Source organism: Elephas maximus, chromosome 9 (genome assembly GCF_024166365.1).
Source record: "Elephas maximus indicus isolate mEleMax1 chromosome 9, mEleMax1 primary haplotype, whole genome shotgun sequence".
Lineage (NCBI taxonomy): Eukaryota > Metazoa > Chordata > Mammalia > Proboscidea > Elephantidae > Elephas > Elephas maximus.
In genome coordinates, this window is record NC_064827.1 from 94,122,914 (window position 1) to 94,150,493 (window position 27,580).

At 39.4% G+C, this 27,580-nt stretch overlaps 1 protein-coding gene across 1 annotated transcript in view; it reads right to left on the reverse strand.

The window, feature by feature from the left end:
- The window catches only part of LOC126083358 (guanine nucleotide-binding protein G(q) subunit alpha), a 325,195-nt gene that overhangs the window by 70,449 nt on the left and 227,166 nt on the right, over window positions 1-27,580 (reverse strand). Inside the window, exons 3-5 of the mRNA XM_049897022.1 lie at window positions 26,522-26,676; window positions 5,542-5,670; window positions 2,869-2,998 (exon numbers count right to left, since the gene is read on the reverse strand). Coding sequence (XP_049752979.1) covers window positions 2,869-2,998; window positions 5,542-5,670; window positions 26,522-26,676 — 414 coding nt within the window. The remainder of the gene's footprint in view (window positions 1-2,868; window positions 2,999-5,541; window positions 5,671-26,521; window positions 26,677-27,580) is intronic.

A 27,580-nucleotide genomic window follows, 5' to 3' on the forward strand; every position in this document is an offset into this window, starting at 1 on the left:
GAAAAAAGTTAAAAGGACCAAGAAGCCAGGAATTCTTGTGTACCTGACACATGTATAGCATTAAAAGTACATTCTGGGACAACTGGATTTCCAATTACAAAAGAAAGAAGTTGGACCCATACCACATACCACGAAAATTTAACACAAAATGGATCAATTACCTACATATAAGAACTAAAACCATAGAACTATTAGAAGAAAACACAGGGGTGAAGTTTTGGGACCTAGTTTCTGACAAAAGATTCTTAGATACGATACCCAAAGCATGAGCAACAAAAGGCAAAACAGATAAACTGGATTTCATCAAAATTAAAAACTTTTATTCATCAAGGGACTTCATCATGAAAGTGAAGAGACAACCTACAGATCAGGAGAAAATATTTGGGAACCATATATCTAAAAGGCTTTAATATCCAAAATATATAAAGAACTCCTACAACTCAACAACAAAAAGACAATTAAAACGAGGGCAAAGGACGTGAATAGACATTTCTCCAAAGAAGATGTACAAATGGCCAATAAGCCCATGAAAAGATGCTGAAAGTTATTATTCATTGTTGTTATGTGCCATCCAGTCCGTTCTGGCTCAGAGTGACCCTCTAGTCATTAGGGAAATCAAAATCAAACCCATAATGAGATATCTCTTCACACTGACTAGGATAGCTAGTATCAAAAAAACGAAAAGTAACACATGTCGGTGAGGGTCTGGAGAAACTGAAGCTCTCATCTCCTACTGGTAGAATTGTAAACCGGTACAACCACTGTGGAAAACAATTTAGTGGTTTCTCAAAACAAAACAAAACAAATAGCTTATGACCCAACAATTCCACTCTTAGCTATATGCCCCAAAGACTTGAAAGCGTGAAGTTCAGAGACTTGTACACCAATGTTCATTATAGCATTACTCACAATAGTCAAAAGGAGGAAACACCCAAGTGTCCATCAACAGATGAATGGATAAACAACATGTGGTACGTACATACAATGTAATATTGTTCAGCCATAACGAGAAGTGAAGTTCGGATACATGAATGAACCTTGAAAACATTATGCTGAGTGAAATAAATCAGACACAAAAGGACAAATATTGTATGATCCCACTTATGCAAAATATCTACACCAGGCAAATACATAGAGACCAAAGTTGATTAGTAGTTACTAAGGGTTAGGGGAAGGGGAAGTGGGGAGCTATTGCTTAAAGGGTTATTATGCATTGAATTGTGTCTCCCCAAAATTGGGTTCTTAATCCTCACCCTTATACTTGTGGATAGAATCCCATTTGGGAATAGTGGTTTCTTTGTTATGCTAATGAGGCCATTATTAGTGTAGAGTGTACTTCAACCAATCACTTTTTGAGATATAAAAGAGGAGATCAGGCACAGAAGAAAGTAAGCATAGATGGAGGAAGATAGATGCCAGGTCACAGGAAGATGACCAGGAACCTGAAAAGAGACAAGGCCCTTCCCCCAGAGCCAACAAAGAGAGAAAGCCTTCCCCTAGAGCCAGTGCCGTGAATTCAGACTTCTAGCCTGCTAAAATGTGAGAAAATAAATTTCTGTTCACTAAAGTCACTCACTTGTGGTATTTGTTATAGCAGCACTAAGAAACTAAGACAAGGGTACTGAGTTTCTGTTGAGGTTGATGAAAACATTTGCAAGTAGATAGTGGTGATGCTCGCACAACATGGTGAATGTAATTAATGTCACTGAATTGTACACTTAAAAATGGTTTTAAAAAACTCCATTTTCCTATGCCAGAGTTTATTTTAATCAGCTGTGGGGAACATCACACTTCTCTTTATTTTCTACCCTATTCAAAGGATATTTAATACTTACTATTGGTATGTTGGAGCCCTGATGGCACAGTGGTTAAGAACTCAGCTGCTAACCAAAAACGTCAGCAGTTCAAATCCACCAGCCACTTAGAAACTCCATGGGGCAGTTCTACTCTGCCCTATAGGGTCCCTACGAGTCAGAATCGACTCGATGGCAATGGTTTTGGGTTTTTTTCTTGTTGTTACTGGCATGTCAGTCTGCAGTCTGTGCTTCTAGAGGATATCAATAGCACCTCCTCTACTTGCCCAGCACATGCGCACACCCTGAACTTCAGCTCAAAGGCATGGTTTCTATGTCCCTTCATTTTCCTAAAAAAATCAACTCTGACTCATCAAGACTTTAACATCCTCAAAATCCATGCTTATATCTGTCAAGCTAGCACGTAATTGGAAGAAGACAATACCGCATCAGTCCTCTGGATAGGCCTAGCAAGGATACTTCTTCAACCACTAAATGCTAAGAAGAAATGAAATTCTGCAACAAGCTACAGAATTCTGTAGGAACAGAAAGGCCACATCACCAGGGCTCTTCATGACTCCACAATGAACTGATTTACAGCCCAGCTGCAAAGTCATTCACATTTGCCAAAAGAGGTTTTCAATGCTCCTTGAGACCCACCCATCCACACAATGATTTAAACAAAATGAAAACAAAACCAAACAGGGTGACTCACTCCAATGCTCCCCAACTCTATCCTGCAAGAAGAAGCCCATAAAATGACCTGAGGATTAGCCTTGGGATTTCTGTGTTATTAGTTTCAAAGCCTCTGCGTAAGTGTTAAAAGTATCATACAGGAGCTAATTAGACCTGAACTCAAGAACCTGCTCATACATTTGAAAGAAGATCTTACAGCTCTGAGTGTACCACGTGGAATAGAGAGATGTATATTAGCTTTTTGGTTTAAAACCCCCCAAAATCAACCACCAAGAAATGAGTAGAGTCAGCTAACCCCATGCCTCACACACCACCTCCTACAATTTATATGTATCAGGTATTAAAATGATCATCCACTGTCTGTCCAAGGAGCACTTACCTCATTGTCTGACTCCACCAGGACTTGATCATATTCACTAAGTGCTACTAGAAACATGATAGAGGTGACATTTTCAAAGCAGTGTATCCATTTTCTTCTCTCTGACCTTTGGCCTCCTACATCCACCATTCTGCAAGTTTAATAATATTTCCATTAATCACATATAAAGGAAAAAAAAATAAAATCAATACAAATATAGCTTCACTTACACACTTAGGAAAGATACTGAATGGCATCCAAGTCAATTCAATGAAAATTTACATTCCCTGAGCATCTACTCATCTTCTGTCATCTAGCAAAGTTGAGACATTCTGGGTAATAAATCACTGTGGTTACTCGAGATTTACCAGATGTGTGTGAAAATTATAACTGTGAAAAATATCCTTACCTGTGCACTAAGCAAAATGGTGTGTTTTATTTAATCACAGCACTGAAGGGTCAAAAACAGGACAAGTTTTACTTGTGCTAAGCCCTAACGGCAAATGCTAAACTTTAGTTTCTTTTCCTGTAAAATGAGAATAAAGGTCTTCATGTATTTCTCAAGAATGCTAGAAATGTCTGCAGGCACATTTAAAAGACATAAGATGCTATATATTTCGATATGGGGGTGTGTCTATGATGCTCCAACTAAATATGAGCATTTGGGGCTCCCCCCCAATAATAGTAATAATTTTGGACTGGTCTAGCCATCTTGAATAACATGGTGCTATTAGCCTTTTTTTTTTTTTTTTTTTAATAACCTGGTCAAGTGGCTAACCTGCTGGAAGTGAAGTGTTGTAGAAAACATCAAGATGTTACAAGGTGTCATACAAGGGCCATCATTGAACTATTTTAAGGGTTTTTTTTTTTTTTTTTTTTAACACATCAAGTCTGTGCTTGTAACATAGTCTGTGAGTTACTGCTCAGGAACCAACACTATACATGGATTCATTGGAATAATAAAGTATATATGAAAATATTTGGCACAGTGTCTGGCACTGAATCCAATCCATCAGAGTTTCCTTGATTTGCTGAATCCATATTTTGATTGAAATGTCCACAATGTTGGCAGGATAAAATGCTCTCAGAGAATATACTGCGGTAGGTATAAAAGTGAGAGCAGAGCTGTTTAAGCATTTGTTGAAACTGTAGTTGCTTGCTCCTGGTGTTTTTCCGCCTTACAGTATTAACTCTATACAAGAAATCAAGGATCTTCCTGTGACTGCTGCTTCTACAAGTTTTCCAAGGTGCAGAAGAGCATCTGAGAGGCAGAAGTATGCATCCAGGGAGATCTATATGCTAAGGACATCAGAACTCTAATTCTCAGGTTTTTAGAAATATTAAAATGCTGGCTCCTCTCTGATGCCATCGTGTGAATAACATGCTACCCATTTATATGAAATGCTCCCTTTGTAAAATGCTATCACACTAGGCCCCATGAAATGACATCTGCTTTCTGAAAATATTCTACACTATGGTAATAAGAGGGAGGAAATGTGGGTGTCTCAAATGAAAGCTCTCTAAATGCTATAAATTCAAAACTTAAGTATGACAGAATACTAAAGGTACCTTGAGGATCATCTAAGCCAAACATTTTTTATAGGTGAGAAAAACCGAGGTGCAGAAATATTGCCAAAATGTCACCCACTTTATAGTTATGTCTATTTGAGCAGTATATGACAGCCAGATGTGACCTCAGGTGCAGAGACTGATGAGAATAAAACACACAGTGCCTTGGCAGGGACTGATGGATGGCCTGCTAATCTAAATTATATGGCAGCTGAACTCCTACTTCATAACTCAGTATTGTGCTTAGTCTTCTTCAGTGGGATGGGCTCTCCTGAGGAATCCAACCTTCTATGCTCAGAGACATTCACACTGGTAAACCATTAGAGATGACATGGCTTCATTTCTCAAAGCACCATGAGGTTTGTATTCTAATTAAAAGTACAATTGAGTGATTGTGTAATAAAAGATTAAATGAAAGTATATCAGTATTGTTCATTTTTTTTTAAGTCTCAGAAAAAAAAAAATATATAGAATGCTTCTGCTGAAGTACCACCCAGAAAGAATGGCAACGTTGAAGGAAGAGGTAATGTATTTCCATTCTATTTTGTTACATAAATTTAGATTAGGTTAATTAACCTGTTTTCAGAATCACTTGAAAAATTTCAAGCAACTTTATTTTATGGATATAAAATATCATATTTTTTAAATTGCTACTGAGAAATTTTGGATTGGTCTCTCCCAAGAGTTGGAGGAAACATCAACATGAATGCTTCTGATAACATAATTTCTATTGTTAATAGGTCTCTTACTTAATTTGAAAAATATATACATTGTCCTCATAGAGAAAATAATTAAAAAAAAATTATAGTTAGGACCAATGTTTCAATAACTGATCTTGTCCGACCACCAGCAAACTAACATTTCATTAACTTCTTGGTGATCTAAACTGAAACCCACCTCTACATCTTTCCTCTCCTTCCTCTTTCAGGAGTATATTATAAATTTGTGTATCTAACACCATGAATCGGAATTAACTTGTTGGCAACTAACGATAATAATGGACACAAAGGCTATAATGTTTTAATATCTTAATATTTTTCCATATGATTTCAAAATTTACGGAGATCACTAAATGTACTCAAGGTATAAGAGCTGGGAAGTGGGTTTTATCGACTTGGTTACTACCTGAAAATGACACTTTGTAAGTCAAAAGGGTATTCGATGATCCCTGTGGTGGGGACTCGAACTCTAAGCACATCTTGTTGAGTAGGCAGATAGGCAGGGTCGGCTACGCGGTCCAAGTCATTAAGATAGCTGAGGAGGGAAGACACAATGAGAATGTCAGTTACACCATCACACCAAATCTGCCTATACAAAGGGATGGGCAAAATTTCAAAGAGAGAAATGAAGGAGAAAAAGAAAAATATCAGAAGGTAGTAGAGAAGTCTGAGAAGCAGATGGATAAAGTCAACCTGCCATTATTCAGAACAAGGATATACATCTACAGATTACCTCATCACCCTACTTCTCTTCTTACTTCTCTGACTGTCACTTAGAATTCATTCAAAAAGTTGAAGGAGGGAAAAGGAAGAGAAATTCAAATTTGTCTCCTACCATCTGCTTGCTTAGCAGATCTGGCTGGTAAAAAAAGGAGTTTAAAGCAAAGAGTTTTTTAGCTATTTATAAAGATCTTACTTTTATAAATAAAAATATAACAGAGTTGCATGTGAGGTCAGGATGTGTTTTCTTGCCTTTTTGCAGGATATAAAAGTCTTTTCCTGAAATGAATTTCCTTTTTCCCCTTTGAGAAGACAGCACCATAACATGCCCTAAATTCTGCCCAAAGTCTAACTCATTCATGGTTAATGTAAAGCCAGGTGACTTCTAGTTTACCAAAGTAACAATGTCTAAGGTCAGATATTCCCAGTGTTTAGTCCCCTTAACTTTTAATTTATCTGGTTTTTTTTATAATACTTTCTCATTCCCTTAAAAAAAAAAAACTTTTAATTTTGAAATAATTTTAGACTCACAAGCAGTTGCAAAAATATTACAGAGACTTCCCATGTATGCTTCACCCCAGAGTACATTATCAAAACCAGGAAACTGACATTGATCTGATTCTGTTAACTAAACTATAGAACTTATTTGGATTTCAACAGTTTTTATGTACATCCATTTTTTTGGGGGGGGGTGTATTGTATATGGTTCTATGGAGCCCTGGTGGTGCAGTGGTTAAGCACTTGACTGCTAACCAAAAGGCTGACAGTTTGAACCCACCAGCCACTCTGAGGGAGAAAGATGTGGCAATACTTTCATAAACATTACAGCCTTGGAAACCCCATGGGGCAATTCTGAAAATGAGTTCGAATGGACTCAATGGCACACAACAACAACATACAGTTCTATGAAATTTTATCACATCATGGAATTACCACCACAATCAGGATACAGAACTCCTCCGTCACCACAGAGAAATTCCCTTTTGCTACCCCCCCCAACCCTAATCCCTAGCAACCATAGATCTGTTCTCTATCCGTATAATTTTGTCATTTCGAAAATGTTATATTCCATTGCCTTTCCATTCTCCCAAAGTACAAAAAATAATTTGTGGCTTTGAGAATGACATAATTTGGTATATCCTTTTCTGAGAGGTATCCTGACGATTTCAAAGAGTGACTATGCTCCTATTTGCCCTGGAGAGGATGGGACACCAGATTTGGTTTCAAAATACACAATTACAAAGTGAATATGCAAAGTAAATAACTCGTGAATAATAAAATTTAACGTAAGAGTGAGAGCATTAATGGAATTGGAAATAGATAGGCCTTCAACATATTTATTTGTGTCCAAATACAAGACACAGGAGTGCTGGTATACCTGACAGTGAATGTCTGGTGCAGAGCTTGTTATAACTTAACAATAGCACAAATATTTAGTTGTTATCACCTACCTTGGGCAAGGACTATGTCTTATCTTTATTTCTGCCACAGTACCTAAAAGAGTACCTGGCAAATAGTCCTTAATATTTGTTGGTGGGATAGATGGATTTTCTAAAATTAGATTTTGTTTTAGCACTATTTAAATACCATTCTTACTAGTCCATCACTCCTCTATCAGTTTGTCATGCTATGGTGGTTTGCATGTTGCTATGAGGCTGGAACAGTATTTCAAATACCAGCAGGGTCACTCACGATGGACAGGTTTCGGTGGAGCTTCCAGACTAAGAAAGACTAGAAAAAAAGGCTTGGTGATCTGCTTCCAAAAATTAGCCAGTTGAAAACTTTATGGATCACAACAGAACACTGTCTGATTCACTTGCTTTGACATGTCATCCGGAGGGACTGATTGCTAGAGAAGGACATCATATTTGGTGAAGTAGAGGGCCAGAGACGGCGAGGGATACCCATGTGGGACAGACTGGCACAGTAGCCACAATGATGGACTCAAGCATGAGGATGATACAGGACCAGGCAACATTTTGTTCTGCTGTACATACATAAGGTCGCCATGAGTTGGAGTCGACTTGACAGCAGCTATCTATCTATTCTTATTATTGTTGTTTCCATATGAATGACATCCTTAAATCTGAAACTAAATGTTAAAAATAAATACTGTTATTAAGTTCATAAGATTCATGCAATCATAGACTACTAGAGCTAAATCTGATTTTAACAAAGAACTACTGCCCTTTTGGAGGTATACGGTGCAGGGGTTAAGCGTTTGGCTTCCAACCAAAAGGTCTGCACTTTGAACCCACCAGCCACTCCTTGGAAACCCTATAGGGCAGTTCTACTCTGACCTATAGAGTCGCTGTGAGTCAGGATCAACTCAGCAACAACTGGTTTGGTTTCTGGTTATCAAATTCTTTAAGACAAAAAAAGTATCTGCCTGCAAAGTAACTAGTCAGTATCCTACTGGCCTTACCCCATGCACACCAGTGATTCTCTAGCTGGCAGTCAGCTCTCTACTGACTGATAGAATCAACCTGACATCTTTAATTATAAAACTGGCTGGAGAAGGAAGAGGGGAAGACTTGGAGAATCTGGGCATGTGAGGCAGGAAGGAAATAAAAATGGACTAGACCTGAAATTTTAGGAAATATCTTAGAATGGTCTTGGAGCGGTCTCAATTTTCTGATGGTGTTAACAAGCCCATGTTCTGAGAGTTGATCTGTATCTCATTCTACAAATCAGCTGATCATACCATAAATGCAAAATCAACTGGCTACAGAGATGGAGTTTTCTCATTTATCAGCTCCTTGCATTGAAAATCTTGAACATATATGTTGAAAGACAAGAGATTCCCATTTATTTAACTACTGCATACAAGAATTTATTCCAGAGGAAGCAGAGGACTTTAAATACACATTGGCAAGCTTGCTCAGAAGTAAGTTACCCAACAAACCACTTACTTAATGCCATACACAGAGGTCAGAACAAAGGGTGCTAATTTTGCGTACAAAGTACTGTGGTGTTCCTGTGGTAAAGAGAAATTGTGGCTTTCTGTTTCCTGAAGATGAACCGAACAGATTACTCGTTGCCACTCCGTTTTTAACATAGATGTATATTTGCACTGGAGGATTTAAAGAACCAGCTCAAGAAGAAGGAAAATCACCTGTCACACTGCACGGTAGGAACCTTGATCAGTCTCTCTCCAGTTTAGAAGGAGGCACCGAGCTCCCTGAAGAAACATGCTCAGTTAGAGGGCAACAGAGAACACACCTGCAACTGAAAACTACTTATGGTGCTTAGAGGCTGCCCTAAAAAAATAAAAAATCAGTGATGTTTCTCTGTGATTCCAGGGCACTACCAAGATGTTAGCTGAATACCTAAAACGTTTACAGTGCAAAGACAAATTTGCAAGAACGGTATTCTTCCCTCTTCATGGCCCCCTTCCAACATTAGTATGGTTCACGTCAAGTAACAGTAAGTAACATATACCCAAGGCTTGCTGCTAGCCTGGCTTTCTTCTATGTGTTCGCTGCCCGGGTGTCATCACAGTTCAAGGCAAGGAAATGGCCACTGAAGATAAGCCATACATATGTGATTAAAAGGACAGTAACTGAAGTTCTTGCTTGACACTCCTTTTGCCTTTGCTCATTTGGGTAGTAGAAAGGCTCAATTCACGTGGAGTGAAAATGCTAAATTAACCTAGTTTAGTGAAAGAAAAAAGGCTGAAAGGCATCATATTTAGCACTGCTACTTGCAACACACATCATCTAGAACCAAAAGCAAACCAAACCAAGGCAAACGAAAAGCCAAGCAACAACAACAAGTCTCCAAACAAACCAAAGACATACAAACTATTTTCTCCTAGAGGAAGGTCTGGATGGCAGAGAAGCCACACCGGGATTGAAGATACGTTGCAGACAATTTGTGAAGCAGGTAAAACGTGCCAAGAACCAAGCACTGCATTTTTTCAAAGGTGCACGACCCTGTCGAGCAGGGTCCAGCGTGGGGATTCTCTGCCTGCAGAAGTCCCAACCCCATGCTCTGCCCTCATCCTGGGCTTACAGAAGTTGAGGCACTTAACAGCACTTTCTGCACTTCACATTTGCTTGGATAAAAGCCACTCTATAAATGAGGTTCCATCATGATAGCATTGGCGCATCCTGAAGTGTTGATTCTTGTCACACTTCGCAAAAAGATGCTGAAATAATCTCTTAACTGAATTGTACTTTCCATGTCGGCATCTCATAAAATGAGTGAAAGCTTTCGTGGAATATGGAAGTTGGGTTCATGTTGGATTGTTCCATTCATTTAACCTTTTAAAAAGAAACACTGAGGTCTGAACAAATTTATACGGCAGAGTAAATTCAGGAAGTTAATTATAGCTATAATTTGTTTTGTAGAAATGATTTTGAGTGGCTGCTGAGATCATTTTCATGGAATTACTATGGTGACAGGCACAAAGTACATTTCCAAGGCAATGTATGTATAACAAGTAACTGGCATAACTCTCCTCTGATGTCAGGAAGACAGGACTCCCATGGTACACACAGGACTTACTTAACTGCCTAGGTAGGAGACAAGACGTGTTTAAGACTGGGTTGGAAAATAGAAGGCCCACTGCTTAAACTCACCTTACCTCAAGCCAATCCTTATGTTCTCTGGACCTTAGTGACTTTCTAGTGCGTTGAGACATTCGATAATTAATAATTTGGTAATTGATTTAAAAAAACTATGTTCTTCCATTTATATTTGCCTAGTCAATTATGGCCTTCATATTCTACTGAGTCAGGGACCAACCACCACCATCTTTTACGTGGCTGTTATCACCAGCACTTAGCCGAGTGCCTGGAACACAGCAGTTGCTCAACACGTGAATCTAATTAAAACTATTTTATGGAAAATGCTGTGGTGGTTAGAAAGGCCACTTACACTTTTTTGGAGAAAACATAGGAGTAGGGATGTTGTTAGCTAAGCCTCTTTACATAATTACCTCTCTGGGCTATTACTGCTCTGCCTTATATAAGAACTAAATTGTGAATTAAAATGCCTCTGACAAATTTAAAGACAACACAGAAAGGAAAGGCACCATTTACTTAACTTCATTTAGTTGATGTGCTTCCTGCTCTTTAGGTCCCGGCCACACAACGACATAATTTGCATGTCTGTTTCATTCCCCTTAGTATCAAGCTTTCAGGCCTTGGAAGGCTCTCTAGGCCAGCACAAACCAAGGAGGAGATATCTTATCAACAGACAGTTCTGACACAATCTCTTTAAAGGAAGAATTCGGTTTCTGGTGGTTTCCAGTGAAAAATGAGGCAAGAAGGAAACTCACGTTGTCAACAATGCCTTTCTGACCATGAGAAAAATGCAGGGTTCTCTGGAATCCAACAACACATTTGACTATGGCTGAGTCATTATGGTAGGTGTTAGGACATTAAGACTCATAGGATGTGATCCTTGTCTGCAAGGAGTTTAGCAGCTTGTGGGAAGAAAAGTGTTACTTAAAGAGCAGGAATGGTAGGGTGCGTTTGGGATGGAATGAGCACTTGTGTATTTTGGACAGTCATTTTTCTCGGAACCTGTTGGAACTGTCTTTCTAATCCTTGATGATAATTCACAAACATCCTTCTGTAGTATAATTGATTTGCACGGAAGACTTAAGGAAATCATGCCTACCAGTTTGTAATTATACCTTGTACCAGTTAAGTTCTTTTCATGTTTAACTTCACTATTATCTCTGGTTACAGAAAAAAATTAAAAATCCAGAAATGGGATAGAATTCACTACTTCCAGTGATTCAAAATATCTGAAAGCAGCTGAAACGTCACTAAAATAATATACCCAAATCAAACATGGCGTGTTCTCTCTTCAATATGTTTTTAGAAGAGATCCCAATTATTCCCTAATTTTGACAGTAGTTGGTCGATAACTCTTTTGAGTCGACCTTTAAATTTAATTTACACTCCTGTTTGACAAGTCATGAGAACTTATTTTTGAAAATCTTTTTTAAAACTAAAAAGAAAAAAGCCCTACCGCTTATGACTGGAAGGATAACTGAAATCTGAACCAAGAAGAGCCTAGAAGGCAAGTGTTTTGTTTTTTTAAATGAAAGGAATGGAATGAAGTAGAGAAATAATTTGTCGAGTAAAAATATATCATATTTGAGGGGGGGATTAAGAAATTTAATAAAAATTATAGGCGTACGACCTTCAGAAATTATACCAAAAGGCGAGAAGCATTGTGGGAAGGAAGTAGAAAAGAAACCTCTGACGTTTGGTGTAAATCCAACCAACCACAATTAGATAAATGAAAATAGCATCTGGGGGCATTCAAAGTAACTTGCTATGGTGTGTGTGTGTGGTGGGGGTGAAGGGGAAGAGGCTCTTCAACGCCTGTGTAAGGGCCTTCTACACAGTGGCTACATCTATAATGGATTTGTAGTTCATGTCTAAGGTTAAGATGAAATTCTGGCACAGAAAGTGATCTTGGATAGATTTTCACATTTTTAACGACAAAAAAGAAGGTTAGAAAAATTAGGTCAGCTTCATTTAAAAAATTAAGCAGACCTCATTGTGAGAGGTGCAGTCTTCAGGGAGTGGAAAGCTAGATCACGCCATGAGATCTGATCTGATACCACCAAAAGCAGTGGAAGCTAAAGAGAAACCGGAAACGTGCGGTTATTGGACAGTTGATATATGACCATGAGGATCCGAAGGAAAAAAGTAAGAGAAATTATTAAAGTGAACTCAAAGGAAAAAAAAAAAAAAGGATGGAGTGAGAAGTAACAGTTCTACAAAATGGTTTCTCTTGAGGAAGAGTCATGTAGACGCTCCTGGGCTGTAACCTACCCAAGTCTCTCCCTCCTTGGCAGATCCTGTTGATGAGTCTAGCTAGCTATCTGGTTAGGCTGGTTAGCTGCTGAGGAAAAACTCATCACCCAAACACTTTCATCTCCCGAAGAGGTCATTTTACAGCAGGCAAATCACTTTCCTTTTTCTCTTTAACACCTGGCACCCAGTAATTAGAGTTCAAAGAGTTACAGCATTTATTACAGGTATTTTGTTCCTAGGAAGTGACTCGTTTTTAATACAAAATTCCGAGTTTAAAACAAAGAGCGCCCAGTGGTAGCAGGCAGGTTACAATCTGACAGTTTATGAAACTATTCAAGGGAGAATATTGTGTGTGATAAGAGGGAAGCTTGAGGGATCATGCGCTTCAATCTTCCTTTGCCAAAGAGCTAAACCAATCCAGGCTTTTAAAACTAAATTAAATATCTCAGGGGGGAAAAAAAACCCCTCCTATCACTGCATCTGGTAAACAGTTTCAATATCATGATTCTCATAAAGGGAGGTTGTTCGGAATGTAGAAAGAGCCCAGCAACCAGTGTCAGGCGGACGCCAGGGCCAGGCTCGGGCTCATAGCAATAGATTCTCAAGGCTGTTCCTCAAATACATCATTCTCATAACTAAAAACAAAAACAAGAAGGAGAAAGTGGGGGGGTGGGGGGTTGGAGTTCTTTTCAATTTGCCTACTTGGCTTTGTTAACTTGTTCATCTTTCATATGATAATCACAAAAAGTTGTTGACTAATTTTGACATAATTTATGTGCTTCTAAAATATACCAGGGAACATGTGAAGACTGATTTTTTATTCCAGTCTGCTTGTCTTGAAATGCAATGGCAGTGCTTAATTCATTTAATTTGCAGATATGTATCTGGAATCACTGGGTTACAAGTTAGGTCCTAATGCAGTGTGTTATTGGATGGAGTGGGGGAGTATAGGGAGCTGGTACCAAGTACCTTAAAATACATACAGGTAGTCCCTGACTTACAATGGGGTTCCATGCTCTGTCTTAAGTCGGTTCTGACGTAAATTAAATACCTCAATTTTTTTTTTTTTAGTTTTCATTATTATTGTCTTTTATTACCAGCATCTTTCTAAATCCAATCTTTATCTGTCTTTGGGGGTTGGCATGAGAATGATAAAAAAAAAACTCATTGTTGTCAACCTGATTGTGATTCATAGCAAACCTATAGGACAGAGCAGAACTGAGCCATGGGGTTTCCAAGGTGTGGCCAGTGGATTTGAACTGCTGACCTTTTAGTTAGCAGCCGGGCTCTTAACCACTGCGCCATCAGTGCTCCACGAGAATGGTAACATCAGCAAACTATGTGCTACAACACTATATGTAGTACATATTATTAACGATAAGATGCAAAAACAAACAAAAAACCTGGATGGTGGTAAGTGTGGACCATACATACGTCTTATGTCTGGAGGACCTGTATGTTCTTTGTCCTTAGGGACATAGGCTATCTGGGAAGCACAGATAGTAAAGATAAAACAATTAAGTGCCAAACTGTAGATCCTAGCAATGAACACAGTAAGAAGGGAGAGATGATTATAAAATGTAGTCACTAGAGAATGGTGTTGAGAAGAGGTGGGGGTAAGTGACACCTTGCAGACTGAATGGGATCTGAACAGGCAGAAAAGAAGAGCGATGGGAAGAAATTACAAAAGGCACAGAATTAACTTATTCTTTTATTATTCATTCACTCATCCAACAACTTTTACTGAAAGCCTACAATGAACTAGCTGTGATGGTTAATTTTGGTGTCCCTGGGTAGCGAAAACAGTTAAGTGCTCAGCTGCTAACTCAAAGGTTGGCAATTTGAGTCCACCTGACTCGACGGCACTTGGGGGGAGGTGGGGGGGTGGGGTAGAGGTACTGCAAAAGAAATGCCTGGTAATCTACTTCCAAAAAACCAGCCATTTAAAACCCTATGGAACACTATTCTACTCTGACACAGATGGGATCGCCATGAGTCAGAATCAACTAGATGGTAACTGGTTTTCTTTTTTTTGGTTTTTGGATGGTTAATTTTATGTTTCAACATGGTTAGGCTATGGTGCCCAGTTGTTTGGCCAAATGCTAGTCTAGATGCCACTATGAAGCAGCTACATGTGATTAAATCAGTTGGCCTTAAATAAAGCCGATTACCTTCCATAATGTTGACTGGCCTCAATCAATCAGTTGCCAGCCTTAAGAGCAAAAACGGAGTTTCCCTAGGGTGTATTTTGCCTCCAAACTATAAATAGACATTTTTCCAGAACTCTCTCAGTCTTCATTCTCCCTGACCTATGGATTTTGGGACATAAGCCTGCCACCTGAAAGACAGGAACTTGCCATTCTCCACAATCGTGTGAGTTAATTAATTCCTTGAAGTAAATCAATTTCTCTCTCTCTCTCTCTCTATAGGATAACATTGGAAGCCCTGGTGGCAAAGTGGTTAAGAGCTCAGCTGCTAACCAAAAGGTTGGTGGTTCGTATCCACCAGGCACTCCTTGGAAACCCTATAGGGCAGTTCTACTCTGTCCTCTAGGGTCGCTATGAGTCAGAATTGACTTGATGGCAATGGGTTTCGTTTTTTATGATAACATTGCAAAGAATGGGAATTCTAGCACAGTTAATTGTGCTCATGAGAAACCTGTACATAGACCAAAAGAAAGTCATTCAAACAAAACAAAGGGATGCTGCGTGGCTTAAAATCTGGAAATGTGTGCATCAGGGTTGTATCCTTTCACCAATACCTATCCAATCTGTATGCTGAGCAAATAATCCAAGAAGGTGGACTATATGAATGAAGGAAAACATGGCATCAGAATTGGAGGAAGACTCACTAACAACTGTGTTATGCCGATGGTACAACCTTGCTTGCTGAAAGTGAAGAAGATTTGAAGCACTTACTGATGAAGATCAAAGACTACAGCCTTCAGAATGGATTATACCTCAAGATAAAGAAAAAAAATCCTCACAACTGGACCAATAAGCAACTTCATGATACATGGGGAAAATACTGAACTTGTCAAGGATTTCATTTTACTTGGACCCATTATCAACACCCATGGAAGCAGCAGTCAAAAAATCAAATGATGTATTGCCTTGGTCAAATCTGCTGTAAAAGACCTCTTTAAAGTGTTAAAAAGTAAACATGTCACTCTGAGGACTAAGGTGCACCTGACCTAAGTCATGGTATTTCCAATCACCTCATATTCACGTGAAAGCTGGACAATGAACAAAGAAGGCCAAAGAAGAATTGATGCCTTTGAATTCCAGAACACTTAATTGTGCTCATGAGGAACCTTTACATAGATCAAGAGGCAGCTGTTCTGACAGAACAAGGGGATACTGATTGGTTTAAAGTCAGGGAAGGTGTGTGTCAGGTTGTATTCTTTCACCATATCTATTCAATCTGTATGCTGAGCAAATAATATGAGAAACTGGAGTATATGAAGAAGAATGGGGCATCAGGATTGGAGGAAGACTCATTAACAACCTGCATTATGCAGATGACACAACCTTGCTTGCTGAAAGTGAAGAGGACTTGAAGCACTTACTAATGAAGATCAAAGACCACAGCCTTCAGTATGGATTACACCTCAACATAAAGAAAACAAAAATCCTCACAACTGGACCAATGAGCAACATCATGATAAACGGAGAAAAGATTGAAGTTGTCAAGGATTTCACTTTACTTGGATCCACAATCAACAGCCATGGAAGCAGCAGTCAAGAAATCAAAAGATGCATTACATTGGGTAAATCTGCTGCAAAGGACCTCTTCGAAGTGTTGAAGAGCAAAGATGTCACCTTGAAGACTAAGGTGCGCCTGACCCAAGCCATGGTATTTTCAATCGCATCATATGCGTGTGAAAGCTGGACGATGAATAAAGAAGACCAAAGAAGAACTGACACCATTGAATTGTGGTGTTGGCGAAGAATATTGAACATACCCTGGACTGCCAAAAGAACGAACAAATCTGTATTGGAAGAAATACAACCAGAGTGCTCCTTAAAAGCAAGGATGGTGAGACTGTGTCTTACATACTTTGGACATGTTGTCAGGAGGGATGAGTCCCTGGAGAAGGACATCATGCTTGGCAGAGTACAGGGTCAGCAGAAAAGAGGAAGACCTTCAACGAGGTGGACTGACACAGTGGCTGCAACAACGAGCTCAAGCATAACAACAATTTTAAGGCTGGCTCAGGACTGGGCAGTGTTTCGTTCTTTTGTGCATTGGGTCGCTATGAGTCGGAACTGACTCAACGGCACCTAACAACAACAACAACAATATACCCGTTGCCGGTGAGTTGATTCTGACTCATAGCAACCGTATAGGACAGAGTAGATCTGGCCCATAGGGTTTCTAAGGAGTGGCTGGTGGATTCTAACTGCATAGCTCTTAACCACTGTGCCATCAGGGCTCTTATATATATATATATATATATATATGTATATATATATATGTATATATATGTATATATATGTATATATATGTATATATATGTATATATATGTATATATATATGTGTGTGTATATATATGTGTGTATATATATTTTTTATATATATCTATCATTGCTATTGAGTTGATTCAGACTCAGAGACCCTATAGGGCAGAGTAGAAGTGTCCCATAGGGTTTCTAAGGAGAGGCTAGTGGATTCAAACTGCCAACCTTTTGGTTAGCAGCCACAGCTCTTGACCACTGTGCCACCAGGGCTCCTATACATACTTGGCTCTGCTTCTCTAGAGAACCCTAGGGCACTTGGCACTGTGCTTAGCACTGTGAATGAAGCTCAGAGACAAAAACACTGTCTTCAAGGAGCTTGTACTTTGGCAATGGAGATAAGCATGCTATAAATAATCACACTACAATGCAGATATGATGTGGGTCACAAGAAAGGTTCCAGTGATTGTAGCCAAGAGCCAGCTATGAAAAAGGGCTGCTGATTTAAGTGGGCCTCCTGTGGTCATGACACCTTAACCTGGATCAGAAATTTCATTCTGGTAGTTCACCCAAGAATCGCCAGGTCTGGAGGATCTGGTCATACCAACCTAACTTATCAGGCATCAAAATTCAATTCATTACTTTAAATTGAGAAGACAGAGCAAACATGAATAAGAACATCAGGGTCAGCCAATTAGAATCCGAAGGTTGCTTGGAGGCAAGATAAAGGAAGCCGATCGACCCGAAAGGTTATATAAAGACAGCAAAGTTGTTTGACTTACCTGTGATTGGAGGAGGAGCTGCCTGCTAGTCAGGTGCACATTCTATTGGGCTCCTAATAAAGTCTGTCGCTCCTACTTTCTGTTCTACTGGTTTTAAATCCTATCACTCTCCTTAACCAGCAGCTCCAGGCACTATCTTGGGACAAAAGCCAGGATATATGAGATATAATCCTTACTCTCAGGAGTCAAATCACCTCATTTCACATTTCTGGCATTTATATCATCTTTAGTATTAAACAATTTTTGCATGGCATTTAGAGATACTTCTAGGGGATATGAGCTAAAGCTCTCTGCTGCTCATTTCCTATCAGACGCTTTGTTATGCAAGCAATATCTATGGAGGATTGCTGAAGAAGTGCAGGCCACCCATTCTCTCAGCACTTAAAAACTTATCTCTGGGTTAGTTCAGAGCACCAGAGAGTCCTAAGCAAGTACCACCTAAATGGTGGAAGCAGAGATTGCTAGCTGCCCTTCAATATTTATTCTTCTTCTATAGGAGGGGCCAGCAAACTTTTTTTTTTTTTTTGGTAAAGAATTAGATAGTAAATATTTGAGGTTTTCTGGGCCGTACAGTCTCTGATACAACTATTCAACCTTGCTGTTGAGCACAAGAACAGCTAGACGCAATATATAAATTACTCAGCACAGCTGTGTTCCAATAAAACTTTATTTACAAAAACAGGAGGCAGGCCGAATTTGGCCTTCGAGTTTGCAGATGCCTGTTCTATAGTAATAACACCCCTGCTTTTGGCTGGGCACATCATCCTGAGTAAAGACTGTGGAAAGGACAGTAAGGAAAAGGCCAAACTATTGAAGGTGCAAACGTCCTGCCAAAATGTGAGCAAGCAGCAAATCGACAAAGTGAAGTGTGTCTCCCATGCCCACTTTGCCCTTTGGGCAGAATGAATGAATGGGCAACCAGGTGCCAGTGCGGCCCTTTCTCTGCTACTGCTCTGTCACGTATGTTAACGAGTAGTTAATAGCTAAGCCTTATCTTTTCACCTCTACAAGCTCCAAGTATGACGAAAAAGGAATAATAAGGAACACGTCTTGGAATCATCAGAGTTCACTATGGAAAATAAATGCAGCCTTTTGTTGTTGTTGTCATTTGTTTGTTTTACTCCTGCAAAACTGTATTAGGAGATGTGGCCCATTAGATAACAAAATAAAACAAAAATAGAAGTAAATAAGTCTCGCAAATGAAAAAACAACATCTCGTTATTATGGTTACTCTTTTAAAAAGAGCAACCAAATTCAAGATCGACACCCTCTTCTGAGCTCAAGATAATTTAACCATGCAGGGAATAATTTCTGTGTTCATTACATTTCCAGGTAGATCTGAGGGTGCCAGGTTTTCACTTGACTGCATAGGGTAATGGTTTCTCAGATAAAGGCAGTCCACTGTAACAGACTCAAAGGACTTGAGAGTTTGGAAGAGAATTTAGAGATTACAGATCACACGCTATGTCTGAGGAAAGGGAGGCTTACTTAGTCGAAGACCCAGAGGAAGTGAGTGGCAGAGGGAATAGGATCTACCACTGGACCTGGACCCAATGTTCTCACAATACAATGGTCTTGTCTTCCTCCAAAAGCTTGGGAGGGGCTTTAGCTTTTTTTTTTTTAAATCACCAGACAAAGAGCAAAATCAGGATAGCTGCATGAGTCAGAGCCAACATTCCCTGGGGTTCAAGTATTTGACTCGTCAGTCAGCAACTTTTTATTTAGCAATGTACCTACCTCTCTTGAAGAAGGACTTGACCCTAAACCAGGCGGACGTGCTAATCTACCTCTGAAATTCCTTTTGCATCTAAATTCAACATGGTATATAATATATAAGCACAGGGCCATAATCTGACTCCATTAAATATGTAAGCATGAGGTTAGAAGTGAACTCTGACATAGACTTAATTCAGAAAGCCGATTTATGCACGTACTTTGGACTCATGGGCTCTGGATCACATGAAAATTTCAGGATGGTGTCTGATCTACCGAACTCCCTGGAGGTGACTTCAGTAAAGCAAGATTAGGGATTATTTGCTCTCTTAAGGCAAACACTGATAGAGCAATCTTTAGCAGAAGGCCTGCAGAGAGTTTTCTCACTATATACACCAGTGTGATTGAGATTTGTGTTATCTGGCTAATGCCAGGGAGCTGCTGGTACTGTAGGCAGTGAACTCATTTCACCTGATGTCTCCATATATTAAAGCAGGTGGTGAACCCTAGAAAAGACACTCAGGCCTACAGCCATCTGTTTGTTCTTTATCTAAAGATAGGCAGAACCCTCAGGCTGTTTATCAATAACAAAAAGAAAAAGTTAACAAAGGAATCTGTGAAACCTTCCAGCATCTTAAAATACCTTTTTTCTTTTATTAAATATGGTTGGAGAATTTATGCAAGTTTATCTTAAACTGCTTATCCATTTTTTGAAAATGTCCACCTCCTTGTTTCTACGTTGCTGCCTATCCTTTGAGCCATCGGATTGCTTGTTATGATTAGCAAGTTGGCTAATCAAAGTAGAAAAAGGGACACTCAGATCAGCTCACAGTGCCCTTACTGACTCCAGTTTGACTCCAAAGAAAAGTTATTGTGGGGGTGGTGGCGGGGGGGGGGGGGGCCGGGGGTTTGTAAAAGACTTTAGCCTAAAATGAAGCTTCTGAAGTATCTACGACTTAGAACATAGTGTGAATAACTGAAGTTTAGCTAGCTATGGCTAAGTTTTCAGGATGATAACTGAAAACCAACTGGGTTTGTTTTCCAATAAATCCTATGTCATTTTCCCTCTTGATCTTATAAATATGAGAAAGCCTATAGGCAACATTGATAGAGAAATACTGATATATAATTTGTATCTTTCATGGTAAATGATTTATAAAACATCTAATCTTAGATATTCATACAACTAATATTCTATCATTTATCTAACATTTATCTATTTCCTTCTTTCCTTCCACCTACCCACCCTCCCACCATCTATCCACCTATCTATCCATCTTCTGAAAGATTATATCTCACAGTGGTTAAAAGCCTGGGCTCTGGAGTCAGCAAATCTGAATTCAACTCCTACTCCTATCACTTAGTAACTGTGTGACTCTAGACAATTATTCAATCTTTTTGAGGCCTTGTTTCCTCCTCTATTAAATGAGGATGATGAGAACTAGTTACCTATTTGGGTCGCTTTAAGGATTAAATCAAATAATGCATGTAAGTGACTAAGCACAGAATCTAACATATACTAAATCCATTGCCACTGAGTGAATATATAGTAGGTGTTCAGTAAATAGCAGCTATTACTGCTTTTGATAATAGATCCCGAAAGTCTGGATTCAGAAAGCTTCAGGAGCCTGATGCAGGAGATTGGATTGTGGAGAGCATACACATTCAAGCTGGGTGGTTGGCTGCCATCTTTGAGCAAGATACGGCTGTTCGTTTCCTACCTGGGTCAAAAGCCATCGGGCAACAGATGTGGTTACTATGCAACGTGTATGCTGCCCTCATTTATGCTGGTAATTACTAAACCATTCTGAACCAGTTTGAAGCCCTGGTTCCCACTCATAGCCACCCTATGTACAACAGAACGAAATACTGCCTGGTCCTGTGTCATCCTCACAATCATTGCTATGTTTGAGCCCACTGTTGCAGCCACTCTGTCAGTCCATCTTGCTGAGGGTCTTCCTCTTTTTTGCTGACGCTCTACTTTATCAAGCATGATATCCTTTTCCAGGGACTGGTCCCTCCTGATGACATGTCCAAAATACGTGAGACGAAGTCTCTCCATCTTTGCTTCTAAGGAGCATTCTGGCTGTCCTACCTCCAAGACAGATTTGTTCATTCTTCTGGCAGTCCACAGTATGTTCAATATTCTTTGCCAACACCGTAATTCAAAAGGATCAATTCTTCTTTGATATTCCTTATTCACTATCCAGCTTTTGCATGCATATGAAGTACTGAAAATACCATGACTCTGGTCAGGCACTAGGCCTTCAAAAACAGAAGGAAAAAAAAACATCAAATGTCTTCAGGTCTAAAGCTTCATAAGTCATCTATAATGGTCAAGGAAGGATGACACCTACATCATGGTCATTGAAATAGTGGAAATTACTCTTATTTTCATGGAGCAATCATTTGTGAAGATCAAATGTGAGCAGTCACTTTTAGACACTGAGCAGGGAGAGAGAGCTAACCAAGGATATGATACAATCCTCTCTCTCAAGGGGCTCACTGACTGGTCTGGTAATAAGGCACTGTAATAACATGGTAACAGATACAAAAGAAATATTTATAAGACAGATAACATAGTGACTCACTGCCTATAGGTGATGGGCAAGGCTTTCAGAGAGGGTGGCTCTTGAATTGAGTTTTGAAGGATGAATAGGAGTTCACCAGATAGAAAAAAAGAAGACAGCCATGCTTAGCTAAGGCATGCTTAGCTCTCAGTATTCCTGGCAAGTAGCCTGCACTGAATCACACAACTAGTAGGAACCCAGAGAGAATACATACTATATTCAACTTTTAAGTAGACGTGCATGGCAGGCCACTATTCTTCACTGTTAGAAATTAGCTATCTAGCTATACACTGAATCTAAAGAACCAGTACTAGACATAGTCAGCACTCAGAGAAGCTGGTACTAAGTTAAGGAAGATTTCTGTAAGGTGGGATATTATATAAGAAATTAGGTCCCAAATATCAATGAAGTTTTTTTTTTTTTTTTTTTAAATATAAAGACAGGAACTCTATAAGGAGACTGACATGTAGAAAAGAGGGCAAGATAAAATACTGAAGATACACCAGGGAACATACAACAAGGCAGGCAGAAACGAAAAGGAATAATGGCCATCTCCAACACAGAGAAAGGAATAATTCTGAATTTGCTCCCTTGTTTTAATTAGTTAAGGTGGCCAAATGCCCCTGCTCGTTCAGGAGATTCCCAGGTTATTCCTGCTATTTCAGTGTAATTATTAATAGCAACCTTTCTTTCACAAAGTGTACTGGTTGGGATGATAAATACTTTCTGTTTCATCGATGTAACAAATTACCTACACAAAAAGCCTGAAACATAATACCTTTCTAGTAGGAAGTCTACTTCAGTCAGGGTAACCAGCTGAGGAGAGAACCTTCTGCTTCAGAGAATTAAAAAAAAAAAAACAGGTTCTGACTCATGGCAACCCCATGTGTATCAGAGTAGAACTGTGCTCCATAGGGTTGTTCAGTGACTGATTTTTCAGAAGCAAATCACCAGGTTTTTCTTCTGAGGCCCCTCTAAGTGAACTCAAACCTCCAACCTTTTGGGTTAGCAGCTAAGCACGATAACCGTTTGCACCACCCAGGGACTCCTACAGAAGAATGCCAGCTAATAAATGTATGCCAACTCATAAAAACAGGAAATCACTGTTTTATAAATCCTAATGGAATTATGGGGCCCTGGTGGTACAGTGGTTAAGAGCTCAGCTGCTAACCAAAAAGTTGGCAGTTCAAATCCACCAATCGCTCCTTGGAAACCTTATGGGGCAGTCCTACTCCGTCCTATAGGGTTGCTATGAGTCGATGGCAAACAGTTTGATTTGGGTTTGGTTAATGGAATTATTAACTCAGGCCAAGAATTATCAATTGGAACTAAAACCTTTAGGTCAAGGGTTGGTGGGGAACTAGAAATCATCCAATGATAATATAACAACACATAGATTGCTTTTGGTGGCAAGAGGAAAAATATAACTTAATAATAGAGGATGTCACCTCCCTAAGACTGTGGTGAATTTTAACTTCACCAGTGATGGGTATACCTGATACACCTGGTGTCTCTGGATGTGACGAAGTGCACACCACCACCTACAATGCATTTAAGTCACAATGCTTAACTCAAACCTAATCAAGTCTTTAAATCTAACTTCCAGTTTATAGTAAATACAAGAGATAGAGGGCCAAGCTAAAGTAAACCACTATGGAAGCAACCCAGCAAATCCAGAAGGCAGAATATTCTACAGGAAAACCAAGGCAATCTCTTCAATATGTCGGTGTAACACAAAGTGGGACTCTACTAGATTAAAAGAACCTTAAAGGATATATCAATCAGATGCAATGTGTGGTCCTAAAACCGACCAGTTTTGTCGGACATTTTGAAGGAATCTGGGAAAGCTGAATATGAACTGGATATAGAATGATAAAAAGGCCTCATTATTAATTTAGGTGAAATATTGTATTATTTACGATGTAGGGAAATCTCCTTTTTTTTTAAGGCATGCACATGGAAATGTCTAGGGGTAGAAGGACATATTGATAAATAATTTATAACTTCAGCAAAAAAAAAAAGGGGGTTAAAAAAGAATTAGGTGTATGTGTCTAAACACATACCCATATATATATGTAATTTAGAAAATAAATTTCTCCCCATCCCCACTAGGTGAAAGTAGAGGTATTTAAAGACTACTCATCTGAAGAAGCTGCAGTTGGCCCATATCAGGTGCCCCACATCCTGGACTGGCTTTATCACAAGGGATGTGCTCAAAGAGCAGATGTATTTCTATGGCAGACTCTGCCTGTACTGACAGATTTTAAGATGGGGCTTTCCCAGAATCACAGCACTAACAGGGGCCTGGAGAAACTGTCTTGTTTAACTCTTTGCCCTAAGGCAAGGAGATATGGCAGCATACAACTCTCATACCAATTAATGAGTACATGTGTGTCTAGAAATCCATAAATCTAAACTGAGGGAATGTCACCAGGAACGGAGCCTTGTTTCAGGAAGGCATCCACAGGAGCTGATAGAAACAGGAATCTCTCAGAGGGTCTCTCCCAGATGCAGGAGGCAAAACAGGTCCCCAAGGGGGAGCCCTAACCCTGGTAAGCACATAATTATTAAACAATGGTGCTCTGATTATCCAATAGCAAGACCTCTCTTTAAGGAGAACTACTACAGTGAACAGGTAAGGAACAGAAAAAGTGGAAAGGGGTAGAGACAAGATTTAAGATCAAAGTAAAAAGACAGAGAAAAAGGACAAGAGGCAGAGGATTTATTAGAAAGGGCTAGTAGCAGCAAAGTGAGATGCAGAAAGGGGTTGAAGGAGAACCAGAGAGACTCAAAGATGAGGGCAGAAGGCATAAACAAGCAGACAGGACAAGACATAATGAGCAGGAACAGGGAATGACGGGTAAAACTCACCAGCAACATGGGGAGGTAGATGAAATGCTGAAATAGCAGAGGAAACAGAAGGGCAGAGGGGGCAGGAAAGAAAGAAAGACAGCTGGGCAAAGGTTGAGGGGGCAGAATTTGGAACAGACAAGATGGAATGTATCATTTCATCTCTTTATCCCCAGAAACTCATATAGTAGGAACTAAGGAGAGAGGAAAGGAAGGGGGCAGGAGGAAGAGGGGGCGAGAGGAAGTAAAAGATAAAGGAAGGCAGGGTGAACAGCAGAAGAGAAAGCTAGGAATAAAAAGAGCAATGTGAACGTGTGGAAGGAAAAAGAAAGCCAAGAGCGAGTACAGCACATATTTTACAGGCACACAAGGCGGCTCATGTTAGTGAAAATTATGGCAGACGTGGCACTCATGGGCATTCTATTTCGCATTCCAGAATTATGTCATTCCAATTTACCATAAGAATACAAGAAACATTCTGACCAAGCAACATTTCTGTGGCTGACTTGAATTCTAACTTATCTGATACAAATGCCTAGACCCAGAGTAAAAGCATGATCAACTTTTTAAAAAACAGCCCCATAGCTCTTAGATCTCCAAAATACTACTGGGTGCGGCCAATAAGCCTATCAGGGCTCCTTCTCCCCAAGGCCCTGCTCTTATCCAGTGGGTCCTTTTATCATATGTACTTGGCCTAAGACTGCTGAATATTTTCCACCCATTCTTCTGTCTGCCCAGAACCAAAACAAGACAAGGCGAATGCTGGGTTAATATAATTAATGTAGACAGAAATCTGGCTAAATACCACAAAAAAAATCCATTTCTCAGGCGCCTGGTTATCTAGATTGCTGGCTACATTGATTACATTAATCCGATGATTGCCAAATCTTTACTTTCTTTCTGTGTGGCAAGATTTAATCTAGAGAACTCACATATCTCTCTGAGATGCAAGGCTTTCCCAGGACACATGATTTTGACTGACAGCTCACAAAATAATTCTAGAATGCATGTATAATTAGACTCACACATAACTTCCCTGCAAAGGAGAACCTATTCATCAATGTAATAGTGGCCTCTCAGAAACCATCAAGGTTCTGTATCTAAAAACCGAAGACTAGGAAGTCTTGTGTCTGAAGAAGCCATAATCAAGCGCATTTTTGTTTGCAGCTTCTAATGTGTGTGTAGGTGTTTTGTGTATTTGAGAATCACTACTTTGCAATTTGGGGAGAAGAGACAGGTTTGGTGGAATCAGATTCCTAAAGTCCTCAGTTTGTTTTTCAAGCAGAAAAGAGAAAATACATATTCTTCCTGACTCATCACATCAGTCACTTATAATATGGTCTAGATTTAAGAGTTTGGCACAAGTTTAACATCTATACTTCCCCATTTGAAGTGTGGATCAGATACTAGGTACACAGCACAGAATATTGGATTATGATAATCGCAGAGAACCTCCGGGTGGAAAGGGAGAAAAGAGGACGATTTAAAGGGTCACTGGGATGCATACTCACTATTTGGTAGAGTCAGATAACTGATATTCTCGTCGTCTATCGTAGCACTCCTGGATTCCAGGATCATTCCATAAACTCTTTATGGCATCTACGTACGGGCTCTCAAAAGCAGCCACTTTCTCCACATCAACTTCTCGAACTAATTGTGCATGAGCCTGTTTAAAATAAATGAATAAAAAAAAAAAAGATAGATCAGCTTTAATTCTCTTGCCATCATTGAAAATTGCCTTTGGTTTGCACATTACATTTTGCACAATTCAGGTAACATCTTTTCAAACTGGTTAATAAGGAAGTAATGCTTCCGGTGGTGATGGTGGGGGGCGGGGAGTTGTTTGTTTTGTTTTTAGGCAAGAACCCAGTCTTAAATCTTTCCTCACAGAGTAAAACTTGAGGCTACTTAAAGTTGATTTAAGTAAACGAGAGGAAAACAAGAGTGTTCAGCTCCCATGAAAACAATGAGCAAGTCATGTTAAACATAAGACTGTTTTTAGGTGATTATCAGATTCCAGCTGCTAATCAAAAGGTCAGCAGTTACAATCCACCAGTCACTCCTTGGAAACTCTATGGGGCAGTTCTACTCTGTCCTATAGGGTCGCTATGAGTTGGAATTAATTTGACGGCACCCAACAACAACATCATAATCCTAAAACAATATTATTAAAGGGAAAAATGACAAGTAATACCTCTACATTTACAATTCAGTATAATCAAACACAACATGCACTATTTGCATGAGTGTTAAGTGAACTGTCCAAAACTCAACCAATCAGGATTAGTTTCTACACTTCATTTTTTAGGATAGGGTATAAAACTATAAAAAAAAAATAGCGAGGATTTATTTTGAACAGTAACAATCCCCACCCCCACTCCCATATACTCCAACTTCCAACACACTTATTTTGTATTTTCATTATCTGCATTATCGGATTGAGGACCCTACTTGGCTTTTAAAACAATGAAAGAGGACCTTGTTATTTTCATTATAGTACATTTACAAAATGTAAGGAAAGGGGTTAAAAAAAAAACCCAAAACCAAACTCATTGCCATCAAGTCAATTC